Source organism: Tubulanus polymorphus, chromosome 2 (genome assembly GCF_964204645.1).
Source record: "Tubulanus polymorphus chromosome 2, tnTubPoly1.2, whole genome shotgun sequence".
Taxonomy (NCBI): domain Eukaryota; kingdom Metazoa; phylum Nemertea; class Palaeonemertea; order Tubulaniformes; family Tubulanidae; genus Tubulanus; species Tubulanus polymorphus.
The window spans coordinates 28,358,574-28,375,426 of record NC_134026.1 but is presented as its reverse complement, the minus strand read 5'-3'; the positions used below and the strand labels follow the sequence as shown (position 1 = coordinate 28,375,426).

The 16,853-nt window shown below is 36.0% G+C and overlaps 2 protein-coding genes across 3 annotated transcripts; one reads left to right on the top strand and one right to left on the bottom strand.

Annotated features, from left to right (window-relative positions):
• Positions 1-1,755: 1,755 nt before the first annotated feature.
• Positions 1,756-8,041, bottom strand: LOC141900338 (dystrophin-related protein 2-like). Its single transcript, XM_074787182.1, has 16 exons — positions 7,892-8,041; positions 7,478-7,538; positions 7,315-7,376; positions 7,163-7,237; positions 6,549-6,759; positions 6,348-6,433; positions 5,858-5,937; positions 5,697-5,774; positions 5,251-5,417; positions 4,881-4,992; positions 4,423-4,580; positions 4,177-4,342; positions 3,806-3,906; positions 3,458-3,656; positions 2,630-3,143; positions 1,756-1,876 (listed from the first exon to the last, which is right to left on the bottom strand). Exons 1-16 carry the CDS (start codon positions 7,923-7,925, stop codon positions 1,782-1,784), a joined length of 2,199 nt encoding a protein of 732 aa, XP_074643283.1. The 5' UTR covers positions 7,926-8,041; the 3' UTR covers positions 1,756-1,781.
• A 2,398-nt stretch (positions 8,042-10,439) lies between these two features.
• Positions 10,440-16,815, top strand: LOC141898860 (condensin complex subunit 3-like). 2 transcript variants are annotated; one of them, XM_074784998.1, is made up of 20 exons: positions 10,440-10,483; positions 10,951-11,105; positions 11,464-11,709; positions 11,940-12,168; positions 12,263-12,493; positions 12,779-12,977; positions 13,239-13,502; positions 13,690-13,903; positions 14,017-14,193; positions 14,271-14,378; positions 14,464-14,583; positions 14,669-14,932; positions 15,018-15,199; positions 15,275-15,449; positions 15,541-15,711; positions 15,940-16,068; positions 16,152-16,206; positions 16,294-16,375; positions 16,453-16,604; positions 16,682-16,815. In XM_074784998.1, exons 2-20 carry the CDS (start codon positions 11,001-11,003, stop codon positions 16,702-16,704), a joined length of 3,126 nt encoding a protein of 1,041 aa, XP_074641099.1. In that variant the 5' UTR covers positions 10,440-10,483; positions 10,951-11,000; the 3' UTR covers positions 16,705-16,815. The 2 variants fall into 2 exon arrangements, with proteins under 2 accessions (XP_074641099.1, XP_074641100.1); XM_074784999.1 differs by lacking the exon at positions 10,440-10,483 and adding an exon at positions 10,492-10,585.
• The last annotated feature ends 38 nt before the right edge of the window (positions 16,816-16,853 follow it).

Sequence of the window (16,853 nt, the reverse complement as noted above, 5' to 3'; positions counted from 1 at the left end):
ATTTCAATTATTCTAACAGCTAAACGATATTGTAAATATACACCACGCATTTATATATAATATATATATATATATATATATATATATATATATATATATATATATATATATATATATATATATATATATATATATATATATATATATATATATATATATATATATATATATATATATATATATATATATATATATATATATATATATATATATATATATATATATATATATATATATATATATATATATTATATATAAATGCGTGGTGTATATTTACAATATCGTTTAGCTGTTAGAATAATTGAAATTAAAATGTGGAAAACGTTTCCATGAATCAATGATGACCTCAGGCGAATATGCCTTGAATTACAGGCAGATTTCTACTTACGATATACTCATATATACCGTACATATGAAAGATAATCAATTTTTTTTAATAATAATTTTGAATAATATATATATATATATATATATATATATATATATATATATATATATATATATATATATATATATATATATATATATATATATATATATATATATATATATATATATATATATATATATATATATATATATATATATATATATATATATATTTGAAGTTAAAAATCAATAAGGCTAATCTAAGCATTTTAGGAGCCGTTCCCCTTTACCAAAACAGAAACCTTATTGATAAAACATACATAATAAAATACTTGTACTGGCAGCGTGCATAAAAGCTAGAAATTCCATAATATTTGTACGAGATAATAAAACCATTGTGACAGTCACAGTCTGCGCCACTGATTCAATAAAACGTTAAAAATGGATCAGCCTTGTACACAGATAATGTAAATAACAATCGTTTCCACAGAAAAATTACCAGTCTAAAAACTTCTGAGCTTTTATCGTTATTACAAAAGGATATTTTGACTTGAACGCCCGGGATTATATGGGGGACGTGCAGAAATATTAGCATACAGACAATATGCCAATTCAGACCTGAAAATTCAATTCGTTGAAGTGGTCTTTCCGCTAATATCGACGTATACAAACATGTTTACTTATTCAAGAATTTCAGGAATGAAAAAGTACTATCTACTCTTTGAGTTTCAACATCAAGTACAATCCCTGTTAACTACATGCGATTAATAAAAATGTCTATTGCACTTGTGTCTATTCCGATAGAAAATTGAAACATTAGAAATGATAAGTCTCTTGTTCCAATCACTGTTTTATACTCGGATATTTTTTAGCTTGGAATTTAGAAATACAAATTTCGAAGCATGATTTGCCCAGGAAGCAGTCGAAAAAAACATTGGCTTCAATTTTGGCACTTTTCACATATTGGTGAATAAACGAATTATCAACTTGATTAAAAACATCTTTGGACGAATCAGATACTAAATTGGCAGTGGTGGGAACGGTTTTGTAGACATTTATTATTAATCACAATTCAATCATCCTCAGTACTACCGTCATCTAATCAGGCTTAAAACATACTATAAACAATTAGTATAAATTACTGTCATTGACGAACGTGATGTAATTACATTTTTACGATTCTACTTTATATCGATACAAACAATTTACTATAATACTGGTAAGCACATCGAAAATACATCATCATACATTATGAGATTATATAATAGTAAATGACTATACATATGTCAATAATACATTTATTCACATATCAATCATGTGAAGATATCACTTTACATTTCATTAAAAAAGAATTTAGATCTTTTTTCCTTTGGTTTATCATATTTACTCTGTGGCGATTAAGTATTTTAAAGTTATTTGTGAATAGCACCAACGAATTCGGACATTGCACCGCCGATCTGGTTTGTTAATTCATACATGTTGCTCGCTCTAGGGGCGTCTTCAGCAGCTGTAACGACAGAAATACGACAAGATCAGGAATGGAAGAATGTGGGCGAGTTGTTCAGGCATTTCACTGAATGCCAGGGGCCGGTTGCATAGTCATGGCTTTATAGACTTAAGACCAGTCTAAGACCAACTTAGTTCTATAGCTAATCTAACAACTTAAGACCAAACTTAAGATTTAAGACCACTTTTGGACTTAAGTCCCGACTGTGCAACTGGCCCCTGGTCATGGGTTTAAACCTAAAACTTCACTGTAGTGTCGCTAAGCAACACACAATTTATCTTCATTGCCTCTCTCTACCCAGCAGCAAATGGTAACATGACTTCTGAACACTAGTAGTTAGAATGTCACTTCTTCCAGGGACTGATACGCAGAAATATAGGCTAGGTGTAATAATTGTCCTCAGTAAGATGATTTTTGTTAAAAGTTTGTATACCTTAAAAATAATACTTTATTATGCTGAGGTTCGAAGCAACCATATTATACTGCCTCTCTTGAAAAGGAGGTAATGTACCTTGAAATCGATCGACTGTATTTGTGATTTTCAGTAATTGTGATTTCACATATATACAACATTTGAAGGATGAATGAACACTGTTGTGTTTGTTTGGTTATGGCTGTTATGAGTGTTACTGATCATTCATTGTAGATATTGGGCACTCGTTCAAATATTCTTAAAATCATCATCGACCCTATTGTAAATGATCATAACAGAAATTTGCCATTACGAAGACAATGTTCCCAGAGTAAACTAACCTGTTTGAGATATATTTTGGGGAATATCAGTTTGTAACTGTTCCATTAGATACTGTAATTCAGCCTCTTCCTCCGGGTTACAACACGATTGAACCATCGATGGAATATTAAACCTCGTTCGACTCATCAGATCACTCGGCGCGCTCGTTCCAAAAGTGTCGAACTCGTAAAACCGATCCTCGCGATAATCATCGATCTCGACGGGACTCGCGAACATCGGCGTTCGTAAATCACTTAATGGAATGTTCGTTGTTGGAATGACGTTGACTTTCGGGGTACTGATCGCCATCATTCCGTCGAGATTACGAACGAACGGTGGTTTAAACCGAGCTGATTGCGACTGATAAGGAGGTGGATCAACTAGTATTCTCTGAGGTGAAGATAACGGTGGCCGCGTTATTGTCAAATCGACATTATTCAGCGTACTCCCCGCAGCAGCAGCAGCACCAGCACCAGCAGCAGCACCAGCACCGCTGTTGTATGTTACAGCGTTGCCTTTCCGAGATTCTTCATTCTTAAAATGATCAAAGACAGTCATAAACATTCTGAATTCAAAATACTATCAAGTAAACCCTATCAATAGTAAATAAAGCTTCTCTTATCAAACTGCTTTGTTGAACAGAGTCCAATTTTTCAAGATTTCTACCATTTCACCTCATATCCGAAACAGACCATTGGAGTATTTTAAATGTGCTTACAAAGACATTATTTATTCAAAGAGTTTTTGATGAGTCACTTTTCAAAATAGATTTTGTGAATTGTTTCCATGTTCAGCGCTTTAAAATGATAAATAATCATAATCATCATAACTACTATTATTATCATTACCTGTTGAAGTAATGTCTTTAAACGACTGACTTGTTTCTCGAGTCGCTGATTGTATGACTCTAAAATCTCTTGTTTGGCTTCGAGGTGATCTTTCTGTTTCTGTAAAACTTTGACGCGTTCGTTTTCGACGCGGCTATCCACGGTAGATGGCTCTTCGTACGAGATATCGTGTAAACGCTCAATCTCGTCCAACAGGTCCCTGTGAAAATGAGATAATTGTGAAAAATTTGAGGAGTTGATACAGGATTTTATTCGATGAAATGTAACTCCTGAAAGTTTGTTCGGTTTTTGCTACTATGGATTTTCCTCTATTTGAACTCTCTACCAAAGATTTGATTCAACCAGTACCTGTTTTCATCCTCTAAATGACCAATGATGCTTTCAAGTTCATTTCGTTGACCTACCGGCATAGGTTTACTCGATAGTTGTGGTGGGGGAGTGAAACTAGTCTAAATGAAATACGCATGCAAAAACGAAGTGATAAAAACTGAACAGTGAAAGCAGCAAATGCAAAAAAAGTGAAAATCTGTCATTGATTTCTGTCAACTCCTGATATACTGTCCACATCGGTGATTCAGAATTTCAGTGGTATAGAGAGTATGTCGGTATATCGGGTCGAATTTTGACTAGTTCAAAGACAAAATACAGATTCTCTGTTCTCAGAGAAAACCTGGCATTAGGTGGGGTTGATGACATTATCAGGGGTTGACTGTACTCACTTGTTGTATCTGCTGTTGTAATTGTAAATCAATGTGTGGTATATTTTCTTTCTCTGCGTATTTCTCGATGCTACCAAAATATTCATCGAAATCCATACCATTAGCACCAGCAGCTAAACTGGACCCGCAATCAGAGTTACTGCCTGCACCTCCTCCATCAGGTGCGCTTTCAAAAACAAAAATCAGACAGGTTAGGAACCGACATAATTTAGTTCATATGGAAGGCATCACTGCGCTTAAACTTACAAATCATCCCAGTCATAACTGACATCCGCAGGAGCTGTCGTACCAGTATTCTGATTTATTGGTAAATAGCTCGGCTTGTTGATTTTCTTCTTGTATTTTTTACTGATATTATTGCGTATTGTTTTCAGTACAGCTTTTGTGTTTTCCTTCGATGTTGTCTGAAATATTTTGATTAAAGGTAATGATGAAGAAGCATTTAACTATTTTCTGTGAGAAACCGTATACAGTAGACTCCGATTGCCTCTGATTCGCGTGTGCCCCAGACAATTTACAAATTTCCTACTGAAATCATGGACTTTACAATAAAAGTTTGTAGAATTCATCATGATAATGACCCATCCCTGCTCTGATTCGCATACCTCGCAAAGAATTCATTGGTCCCGCAAGATCCGAGGCTAGCACAGTCTACTGAATTAACGTATATATATAAGGGAAATTGAAAGCGTGAAGAATCTTACAGAGACACAGTATTCCTGTGTAGGATGAGTGACTTTGTGTTTACTGTTGACGCGTCCAGTGTAGAAACAAGTTTGACACATGTCAAAATTGAAACATTTCAGACATCGATACCTACAGAATAAAACCATACAAATTACAGAGATCGATTCATTACCATTGAATTCTAGCACTGTCCTTCAGGCTTCTAATTCCATATACATTTAGGTATTGTTATCATATTATTTTCTGTTTGTACATATTTACATTCCAATTATTATTCTGTATATCAAAATTCATTTGTTTCAATTACTTGGCATTTTGCGACCAGTCATTTCAATTTACTAATATTACAAATACTACAATATCACTTGATATCTCTCAGTCACTAACCTCAATCCAGTGATTGGATTTACTTTACATAGTTTACATTTCACATCGTGTTTGACAGTTTCAGCTGAGGTTATTCTATGCAACGTTGGAAGCCATACAATTGTCTGTGGTTCCTCAAACATCCAATCGAGAAATGCTTCTTCATGGATACCAATTCCATTCGCCACCTTAAAAATATTTATCAGGTACGTCAGGGTTTATACATATTAGTGAATACAAAATTTCCTGATTTTCCTTGACCCTTGACAAAAATTCCTCAGTGGAGGCCGCTTCTAATCAAGAGATTCTTTGTGCCACTCATCACCAAAAATTCAAATTTGCAGATCTTCAAGAAGTCACAATTCCTTGAATTTCCCTAATGGGAAAAATAACTAGAATTCCCTAATCTGCAAGAACCATAATTCATCTAGAGTTTTATCTTAAGTCACCGCAGAAATAAATCTCACCCTCTGAAAGCAGTTATCAACGGCTGCACCTACACTCATACCTCCAAATGGACTAGATTCATTTAACAGATCAACAAGCTGAAAAAAATACAAGTATAAATAAATCATGATGAACTCAGGCAGCAACAGAGGGTGGTACAAAACCTCTATACACCTCTTACCTGCATCAGATCTCTTAGAAATATACCGAACCGTTTCCTATCAATCACGTTTCCATTGCTACTCGCTTGTCGAAAAAAATCTACAATGAAAATACCGCAAAATGCTACGTATAAACGACTGTCGGATTATCAACAGAACATAACATTAAATCTATAAATCCTAGATTAGGGTAACCCTTTCACAAATAATGATTTACTGATACATTTTCATTAAGGGATCATCCAATAAGTATGTATATGCATCAAGAGAATTCTGGAAGAGGGCAAAAAATTGGATACTTCTAATTATACACTTAATGCTTAAAATTGCCCAATATAAGGGGAAGGATTTTACAATATGAAATGAACACGGAGCAGTTTTATGAGAAAATTAAGCTAAAATTTTCGAGTTAAGTTGCTTTTGGTTAGTTCATGTTTTCAATGAGCACATCATGAACGTTTTCGTAAAACCGGGCCCTGCCCTCGAATGTTTGAAATATACCCTACTCACACTTGTATTTTTCGATTAATCGTCCAGCTGATAGTGTGGCTAGAGCGATCATTACCGATAGAGACCGAATAGCTCCAGTACGATGCCTGAAATATAATATCATACAATCTATGGGTTTTGCTCACTAACTCTGAAACACTGAGATTAATGTCAATCTACCAGTCAAGTAGATGGACTGGTAAATGCGATTGATCCACTTACACGTCGTATAAATTCAGAATCCAGTTCAAAATCAATTCAGCGTTCAACGAAACGTCAAACTGTAATAAACGATCTTTCTTAATCTTTCGACACAAATCGATCAACAAATTCTCCAGTTCACCGCACGTCATCGGAGCTTCATCGATCGATCTCGCGGTGTATCTGTGTTTATCAAATACTACCGTGATCGTATGCAAATCAAACAAATCAACTGAAAAAAAAAAAACACAATAAATCATACTATAATCAGGGGGGGGCCTCTTTCTGTCCATTTACAAATCCCCTGAATTTCCATGTGATTACACAAAAATCCCTGATAGAGAATTCATTCATTGATTCACATATTGATAAAGAAACACATGGTCAATAACATATCCAAATTCCCAGAGTTTTCCAGGATTTTTACAAAATTTGTCAAATTCCCTGATTTGTTTTCTAGATTTTTCGCCTAAGCAATGTCAAATACTTGGTACTGTATGCTAATGGTGAAGTGACAGCGGTGAAGCTGTTATCTACGTAGGGTAAAGTATTTACTGTTTTGCTGTAGGCGAATATTTTACAAACAAGTAACCATGAACTTTCCCAATTTCATCTGTTTTATTAAAACTACTTACGTTGAAGTTTTTTCTGCAAATATATAAGCTTCAAAGAAGTTCTGTAAGCAGCATATTTTATTCGATCGAAATCACCTAGAAAAAAGTAGGTACTTAATGAATCAAGCTCTGATTGTAATCTATAATTCATCCCACGACTAATGCACACTTACCGAGATCTTCAAATATCTTTTCATAGATCGGATGATCCCATTGAGTCCTTTCATACTGATGGCTGAAAGTACACGATAATGATGGTTTGAATTACAAGTGCTACATATCGGTCGAAGGCAATTAAGAAAATTGTCGATGGGATATACTACTTTTTGTACATACTTCATGTAATATGGAATTCCTTTCGGACTGTCTTGTCTTTCCCATCCTTCCATAATCCGATCTGTTGTTGTGAATGAAAAAATAGTTTTAAAATGGATCATTTCTAATGTTAATGTTAAATTCACTGAGAGATGGCCATAAAACCACAGGGGCTCGTATCAGAGTTGTACTGTAGGTAATGTAAAAACGATAATCTGTTAATTCAATGTCTACAGTATAAAAGTTATTTCATATATACGATTGGATTAACAGATTATCGTTTTTACATTACTTACTACTCTGATACGACCCCTGTGCATTAAATTGCTGTTTTACTCGAACAAACTCTAGATATAGGCCTATGTTGGATCGAAAATGTATTGATTGGGATTGTTGAATTGATTGACAGAAATCCTGTTCTTAGATTAATTATACCGTAAAGTTCATCAGAAGACTTCACAAAAGCCATTTTAATTCTTCAAAATTCACTCTGCAGTGGTTTATTTCATCGTCGTCATCATCACCGATGTAGCTAACTTTCTAATCAAAAAAAATCAAAATCAAAGTTTTCGTTTGTTTACAAAATTCTTCCATGTAGGGCATTCTTATGAACCCGCTGCATATATGGCGTCACAAGTCCCGAGGCTTGTCGCGGCAAATTGGGGCCTGACACGCAATGTGGTGAACATAAAATGAAAATCGATTGTATGCTATGGAAATGGAATGTCGACTACGTTCAAATATTTTTAACACAGTCAATCCCGATTTCAAGATCAAAAAATCTCACTCCGCTCCTACGATCGGTGTACGTTTCCCTGTTATCACTGCGATGCTGTCCGCACTGGGCAGGGCCTGTAGGGGCGGAAATAGAGGGGAAGGGGTTCAACCCCCTATAAATTTGACAGAAATCCTAAGTGAAACTTTTTTTTAAAAGTAAGTTGAAAATAAAATAAACATAAGTGTTATTTGCCCATGATGACAATACAATGGTATTTTGATTGTGGTATGTGTATTTATGATTAATGGATATTCGTAGAAATCGTACCATATTCCGTCTTGAGAATTTGAAAATTGTCAAGTGGAGGCCGTTTCTTGCATCGTCATTAACATTTCGAGTCGATGTAGGCCGTCCTTTGGCCGAACGGTTCCGATTTCAAAACAAGTGTACTAAAATTCGACGCGAGAAAGGATAACTATGAATAATCGGTGCCCCTCCCAGTTAGCGGAGCCTTGTCAGTCCTTGCTGATTTCAAATATAATCAAATATTGAATGAATTACACCGAGTGCCCCGTAAAATTAATATTACAAATACCCCGATTATTGTATGATTTGTTTGGGAAAGATAAAGATAATTGATAAACTTGAGGCGTTTCGCGTATCGGCCCGACTGGGGCGGCCCGGCGGTACGGTACAACTTTTGACTTCTGAGAGCATTTAATCTAGGCCGGGTAGAAGATAGAATTGGTCAGTGTGGTCGATTTATGAATTTACAATGGTGAATCCTTTTTTGGTCTGACACTAAACGCGGTATATCGTTTTCATGTTCGAGAAGTTTGAATTGGTCAGTGGTGGTCAGTGATGGTCAATTCATAAATTTGCAATGGTGAATCATTTTAGTCTGGGACTAAACGCAGTATATCGTTCTCTGATCGAGAAGTTTGGATTGGTCAGTGGCGGTCAGTGATGGTAAATTAATGAACTTATTAAAGAAATCTGTGGTTTGAATAGAACAGCGATCAGTTGGCTGACTTGGCCAACTTGTCACACCCCGCGCAATTTAAAATGACTTGATATATTATGTCTGCTGACTAGCTTTATCTCCCGATAGCTGTCATCATAAAGCAAACGTTGTATCGTAGCTATCTCGGTATGATAGTCTCTTTCTTCCCTGTGCCCAGGGCAGGAACGTTTTAAGCCTAAACGGGCTTAAATGTAGAAAAGTTATAACATGACTTGAAAGTTTGGTTTGAGGCATGATCATAAAAACTTTCAAATCATGATATCACTTTTCTATATTTCAACCCCTTTCAATGAAGACTTTTTGGATTCAATACAGTTTAAAATGGATTCAAAATCAATGCTAGCCGGGTCAACTGCCAGAGTCTTTTCCTAGCCGCACCCTTTCATTCCCGGCTTATGATGTAACTAATAGTTCAATCTCTAGAATAAGACGAAGATAGACCCTAGTTCAATCTCTAGAATAAGACGAAGATAGACCCTAGTTCAATCTCTAGAATAAGACGAAGATAGACCCAAAACAGAATCCAGTATTTCTAGATTTTCAATCAATGTCCCTATGGCAGCTAGGCACTGAATTGACAACAGGGAATGAATGGATGCAAAACAATTTCTAAAAATTATCCTAGATTACGAAATTAAAGGCATCAATCTAAAGATATATGTCAGTCACCAATAACTATCAAAATCATTGCCCTCCTGTGCATCTGTAATTTAGTGAAAGTACCGGTATTGTCAATATATTTGGACAATACGTTAAGATAGAATAGAAATTCATTGCCCATTGGAATACTAGAATGATATTATCTCATTCAGGTTTTACACGTCGTATCATTGGCTCTAAAGCGTTCGATCGAGGCAAACATATATCTTCGTTCCGCTTGTAGTATATGTAGTCTGCATTTTACTCGGGGCCATGTTCTACGCTGATCCTTAAGATTGACTACACGCTATTCTTCAGAGTATGCGAATATGCCGCGAAATCTTAACTCTTCAATGGCATTTTATTAGGCGCCAAAAATCAAATTTTTGAGTGATGTGTCTCAAATAGATCACGAAACATTAATTCATTTAGAAATAAAATAAGACACTTCATAATAGTAAACCATTTACCACTGGTAAACAAGTTTAGAATTAAAAGGTTAGGGGTAGCGGGGTAATGGTTACGACGTTTCGTTTTTACTACTATAGTAGAAGCCTCATATGGCCTTAATACGACGCTCACTAATGCTCCCGATGCCATACCGGTGATTTAAACCGAACCCGGAAAAGTTTTTCAATTTTTGGAGGTACATTTCGGGGTACATTTCAAATCGTAAATGATTTATAAAACAGTAAATTTGTTTAATCTGCACCGTGTGTGTGATTATCTAATGGTTAGATGAGCAATTGTAAGAATCTTCCTAAAGCTTGCCTTTGATAAAGAAAGCGATCTCCAAGTCCAAGAAGCCACGTAAAATAAAATAAATAAACAAAAGCCAACTGCAAAAAACAAACGAACGAACCTCAGCTCAAACAGATTAATCGCAATCATAAACTGTTAACTGACACTAACAATTAGAATTTCAGGCATCCGAATCGCTATCCAGCCGACAATGAATTCGTGACTCGTCAATTAGCCAATATTATTATTTAAGCCACTTTTTAAGGCCACATTCCTATGGGATGTTGATGTTTATATCTGATTCTAATCTAGGCACCTAGAAATCATTCATTTTAATCTCACTTTTTCCCTGGACACTTTCTGTCTTTTCAGGTTTTTTTTTAGTGTATTTTGAAAATTACAACACCACTTCCTAAGAAACCATGTCTGACACAGAAGAAGCAATGAAAGATATATTCAATGAATGTCAGAAAGGTTTACACAGCCATGGCCAGTTAATCAAAAGATTACAGAAAATACAAGCCAAGGTATCCCATCATTAACAAACTAACCACTGCAAATCTTGTAAATTTGTATAGGCCGATAGTGGGTTTTTATCTTATCTATTCTCCACATCTAAGTGCAGCAATTCTTCTAAAAAGTCATTTTCATGTAACGGGCTGACCTAAGGCGTGATGCTGTTGCATTCACCATCAGTGCTGAGTTACAAGCAGGTTCCAGTCCTGCTTGCTGCTCATTCATGCAGGCAACACTTCTAAGGCCATCCTGTGGTGAGGTTAAATGAACAATTAAATGGGGTTAGTTTTGGAGAACTAAGATTCGAATGATGTAAAGCAATATAAACCAACAAACTATAAAATCATATCTTGATTTTGTTTTTCTCAGGTTGAAAGCAATGATTTCATTTCTACCTTCATAAACTTAATGAAACACAGTATGATTATCTATAAACGAGAACCGGCCGTCGAAAGAACGATTGATTTCATTGCGAAATTCACGGTTTCAACACCTGCCATCGATCAAAAGGTTAGCGATTCAAACAAAGATGATGAGATGGATGGATCCGTTGATTCAGAGGAAAGTGAAACAGAAAATGAATTTCTCAATAAGATTATCGACTTTCTGCTCAAGGTATGCGAACAATTACTGACATCAAAATTTAAAAAAATAAAATATGATTTCATGACAGGGTTTGTAGTGTGGCTGACAAATTCTGAAAGGTGTTAAATTTTGAAAAAAAAAATAAAATTAGACCGCGATTAGTGCTGATTCAGGCAAAATCCTTTAAGTGCTGAAAAGTACTTTCTGGGCTCAATGTCTTCACAGGAAATTATTGAATGCAAATGTGATGAATATTTCAGTCGCATCAAGCTTCCCATCATGCCGTGCGTTTCCGTTCCTGTCAACTGATTAATAAATTATTGCGCAACATGGGTGAAGACGCTCAGATCGACGATAACTTATACGACAGTATTTATCAGGCGATGTTAGAACGAATGAGAGATAAATTTCCGTTAGTTCGCGTTCAAGCCGTTCTTAGTCTAACCCGTCTACAGGACCCGACTGACAAAGATTGTCCGATTATAAATGGTATGATTGTTAAATCTGATGCATCTGATAATGACAATGAAAACTTTTGAATACATTATTCAGTGAAAATTGGAATGAATATTTTATCTTGCAGCGTATCTGTTCATGTTATCGTGTGATCCGAATCAAGATGTTCGTAAAGCTGTTCTACAGTCGATCGCTACGTCCACTCAGACGCTACCTCAGATTCTCGAGCGAACGCGCGACGTAAAGGACGTCGTCCGTAAAGCGTCGTTCATCGTCATAGCCGAGAAAATTCACATAAAAGCGCTCACGATCGCTCAACGGATTAAACTTCTGAAGGATGGACTCGGAGATAGGTCAGGTAAATGTAACGAGGACGCACGCAGTGGACTGCGGCAATCGAGGATTCCGCTTTGACACGCGAGATCCACCAGGTGGCAATAGTGTACTAATATATCCACGCTGGATTTCTTCTCAAGTTCAACTACAGTAGAGGTTTATCTGCTGATATGATTTGTTTAAATTTTGATTTGGGAGGTTGTGTAATATGGATGAAAAAGAGAAATTGAAAAATTATTCTATTGCTGGTCTGTTGCTGTCATTCATTATTACGATTGGTGAATAATTTCCCGAATTTCAATTTCAGATGTAGTAAAAGAAGCGTGTGCTTCACAGTTATTACAAGCTTGGTTGCGTCTGTACGGCGGAAACATTTTAGAATTGCTCAATTGTTTGGACGTTGAAGATGCGGAATCGATGAAAACTACCGAACTAGCGCTTCAAACTATGTTTAAGAAGTCGCAGTCCGCCCAACTTGTAGATGACTTTGATTTATTAGATGAAAAGTAAGTAGTGATGCTATCGCGATGTGTCGTATTCATACTGTGAGACCATGGAATATGATATATCCTACAACCGAGGTCAGATGACACATTTACCTGATGGTAAGCTTTCACTAAGTGTTTAGTAGCTTAATCAGGTAAATAGAAAATTTATCTGATGATGCCAATATACAAGATAAAATAAAAAGTTGATCTTCATAGGACTACCTGCCTTCACGTTCATTGAATTCAATAACACTGTGTAACTGTGTATATTTATTTCAGGCTGGTTATCCCTGTTGACAATCTGACGTGTGAAAGTGTTTTCTACTGGCGCTGTTTAAGTGAATATATCCGTTCAGGTGAACAAGCCGATGATCTAATCGATCGACTGGTGCCGACTGTATCTGAATTCTGTCAGTACGTCGCGTCTTACGCAGCGGTTTACGAACGAGAAACGGATCTAGACATACGCCTAGAACAGGAGTATATATTACAACAGTTGTTGTTCCTGGCCGGTGTACTTGATCTGAGCGATGAGGTTGGCAGGTAATTTACCAAACAATCGTGAACAGGGCCCAGTTTCACGAAAAGGTTTAATTCAAATTTTTGGTTTAATTGCTATTGGCAGCTTCATGTTTTCAATGAGGACAAAGATTAAAACTTTTACTCGAGTATTTTAAGCTTTAACGTTTCATGAAATGTTCATAATTGAAGATGATGGTTTTTTCTTCAGGAAATCGTTGGAGAAATTGATACACGATTTGCTCGTTTCTGATAAAGTCAGTTACACAACGGTTAAACCAATTTTGATGCTGTTGGTTAAGCTGAAAAAAGATGACAAACTACGAATACAGTACCTCGTAGAGGTCATAGCAGATATTAGAGAACCGATAACTACTGTGGAGACCTCTATTAGTGCTGATGAACAACGCCGACTTGACATTCGCGTATGTATTTATAACAATCATTACTTCCCAATCTTAGAACAATTCTTACTTTACAAAGCTTGCGAAATCGTAAGGTGAATAAGCTGATTACAACAGATTGAATGTTTGTTCAGATTGCTGCCATCCGCGTGAAGTTAAATGAATTGCGCGAGGAGCTCGAAATCAGTATCAATGAACAAGATTTCGGCAAAGCTTCTGAACTCAAAAATGAAATCAACAAACTGGATGAAGAGAAAGAAAACTTACTGAATGACGCAAAACCGCAATCTCAGGAAATCCGTACCGAGAAGGTATGTTTCTAATGATCCTTTCTCATAGATTTACCCGGTGATTACATATTCTAATTACCTGGTATCTGTTTGTTTAGAATGATGCGCAAACAATGTTAAAATGTTTGACTATTACGGCCGAGATGCTTCTAGAGGTGACATTACCAAACCTAACACCAGCCTTACAGACACTCACCGAAGTTCTGGTACGTTTAACGCAAACTCGGTCACTTTCTTTGCCCACGTTATGTAAAGTTTTGTTTACGCATGTATATTTCGATTGATTTGTAGATCATTCCCGGAATACAGAATGCGGATCCAGCTGTGCGAAATGTTGCCGTTAAGAGTCTCGGATTGTGTTGTCAGATGAGCAAAACAGCAGCTAGGGCTCATTTCTTATTGTTTATTCAGGTATTTAATCTGATCTTGTTTCTGGTGCAACTAAACACGTAAGTAGACGCACTTCAACCAGTAATGTATGTGAATGTATTTGTAGATAGCGACTGTGGATACAGTTACAGTACAAGTTTCCGCTTTAGTATCCATCATCGATATGCTGTTAACGTTCGGTCTGGACGCGTTTAAAATCGGAGAAGAAAATGACGAAAATGAGAAGGAGAATGAAGCGGATCCCGATGATCGGAACGACGATGAGGATACTGACGATTTTTTCGAATCAGATGAAAAAAAGACGAGCAATAAATCTAACCAGAGCGTGAATAGTCTGGTAACGATTCTAACTGCATTGTTGGATAGTGAGGTATTTTGCTGGTATAGCACACAGTCGAGTTTAATTTTTCACCTGGTTCATAATGAAATAGCGAAGGTAACTTTGAAATTTGTAGATATCTGAAATGCGAACAGTTGCGGCTGAAGGTTTAGCTAAGTTATTGATATCGGGTCGAATGGTGTCTTCGAAGCTGCTGTCCCGTCTTATATTACTGTGGTATAACCCGACTACGGAGGATGATATACATCTGCGACATTGTCTCGGAACTTTCTTCCCTGAATTTGCGTTTACTCGTCGGTATGTATGTGAACCGCGTTCTCGTGAGGGATTTCGTTGAACCTCAAACCAAAATGTTCCGTTTCTTTCTACTAGAGCGAACCAGGAACTCATCGAAGAAGCGTTTATGCCCACGCTTAAAACATTGTTCAATGCACCGGTGTTTAGTCCGTTGAGTACGATAAATGCCGGCAATGTTGCAGATTTAATGGTACAGCTTACTAGTACGTGGCATTTAACAGATAAAAACAAGACGAATATTGATCCTCAGGTATGTTAAGTATTTCTCCTATAAGAATTTGTGTAATTTATCATGTTTTATGAATTTTTATACATGTATTTTGGAATAATGAATATTTCAGGACTGTAGCCTTCACAGCAGTTTAGCCATCAAGTTGTGTAACGAAATTCTGAATGATCCGAGTTCATTTAACGTGCGAACATTGGCAAAGATTTTAACAAATCTGACTTTAAATGAAACCAATGAGACCGATAATCGAGATATTCACGCCATGATGGAACAGGTTATCGTGGTAAGCTGATACTTTCAACTCAGATAAATCATCACATTGCTTTAAGTCGCCACTTTTTTTGAGTCCCATTCCAGCAATTTACAAAGCGTAAGTTGTCATTTAGATAATTCCAACATGATGATTGCCCCACCTAGGTCAACAAATTTGACTGTATTTAAAAAACATTGTCAACTTTCAATTCCCAATTGATTCATGTCATTAAGATATATGAAACTTAATTACTTTCAGGCTGTGAAAGATAAAGTTTCTCTAAAAATCTGTGAAAGATTTCTCAAAACTGTCGCAGACTTATTGCAAAACCTTCATCCTGAAGAAGGAGAAACTGCCATGGATACAACTCGATTAGCTCCAACTGAGGTGAAAATTTACTTGTAATTGTTTTTTTCCCAATTTATTCAAGAAATAAAACGTTTCATATTTGCAAATTCTTATCTGTTCAGACAACTTTGGTGGAAACAACAAATATTACAGAAAAAGATGCTTCAATTGTAAATGGTAAGTCTTACTAAGATATAACGCCGAGCTCCATATCGAAGAAAGTAAGTTACCGGTGGGTAAATATTTGTCAATACTGTTTTTCAGGGGATGGAAAGAAAAAGAGGGGAAAAAAGGTTTTGCGTTCATTAGCAGAGCAGTCAATGGATTTTAGCGCAATGGAAATGAGGTATATAAAGCCCTTCTCATGGAAATCTTATCTAGAATCAGACATGATTGTTTCATGTTTTGTTTATTCATTTCCAGTCAACTTGAAGATACAGTATTTGGATCGCCCGATGTACGGCAGTCCAATAGGTCAAGACGTTCAAAGAGAACTCTCTCATCAGATCCGACTAAACTTAATTTAGAAAAAACTCTTCTTGAAGATGAAGAAATGGAAATTTCAGAACCTCAGAGTATGTATTTATGATTTATGATGATCAGTTATTATTCTAAGTGATTTAACTTGTTCTAATTGCGATATCATTTTTAGCTGCCTTGAAGGAAAAGAATTGATTGTTAACATAAATGAGGAATCAGTTCAAACATCTATGCAACAGAAATCCTACCACGCCTTCTATATGTACATGTATAATGGTGTATTTGTCTAAAACGAATATTGCATTTACTTTTAATGGAATTGTTATTTTCGTCTTTATATTTAA

What these genes read in the sequence shown, in the direction of transcription:
- LOC141898860 (XM_074784998.1), top strand. Translation starts at nt 11,001, where the DNA reads ATGTCTGACACAGAAGAAGCAATGAAAGATATATTCAATGAATGTCAG. An exon ending in ATTTCTTATTGTTTATTCAG is followed by an intron (nt 14,584 to 14,668) that starts GTATTTAATCTG and finishes ATGTATTTGTAG; the next exon opens with ATAGCGACTGTGGATACAGT. An exon ending in GAATTTGCGTTTACTCGTCG is followed by an intron (nt 15,200 to 15,274) that starts GTATGTATGTGA and finishes TCTTTCTACTAG; the next exon opens with AGCGAACCAGGAACTCATCG.
- LOC141900338 (XM_074787182.1), bottom strand. Translation starts at nt 7,925, where the DNA reads ATGGCTTTTGTGAAGTCTTCTGATGAACTTTACG. An exon ending in TTCTAAGAGATCTGATGCAG is followed by an intron (nt 5,775 to 5,857) that starts GTAAGAGGTGTA and finishes TATTTTTTTCAG; the next exon opens with CTTGTTGATCTGTTAAATGA. An exon ending in TTGATAACTGCTTTCAGAGG is followed by an intron (nt 5,418 to 5,696) that starts GTGAGATTTATT and finishes AATATTTTTAAG; the next exon opens with GTGGCGAATGGAATTGGTAT.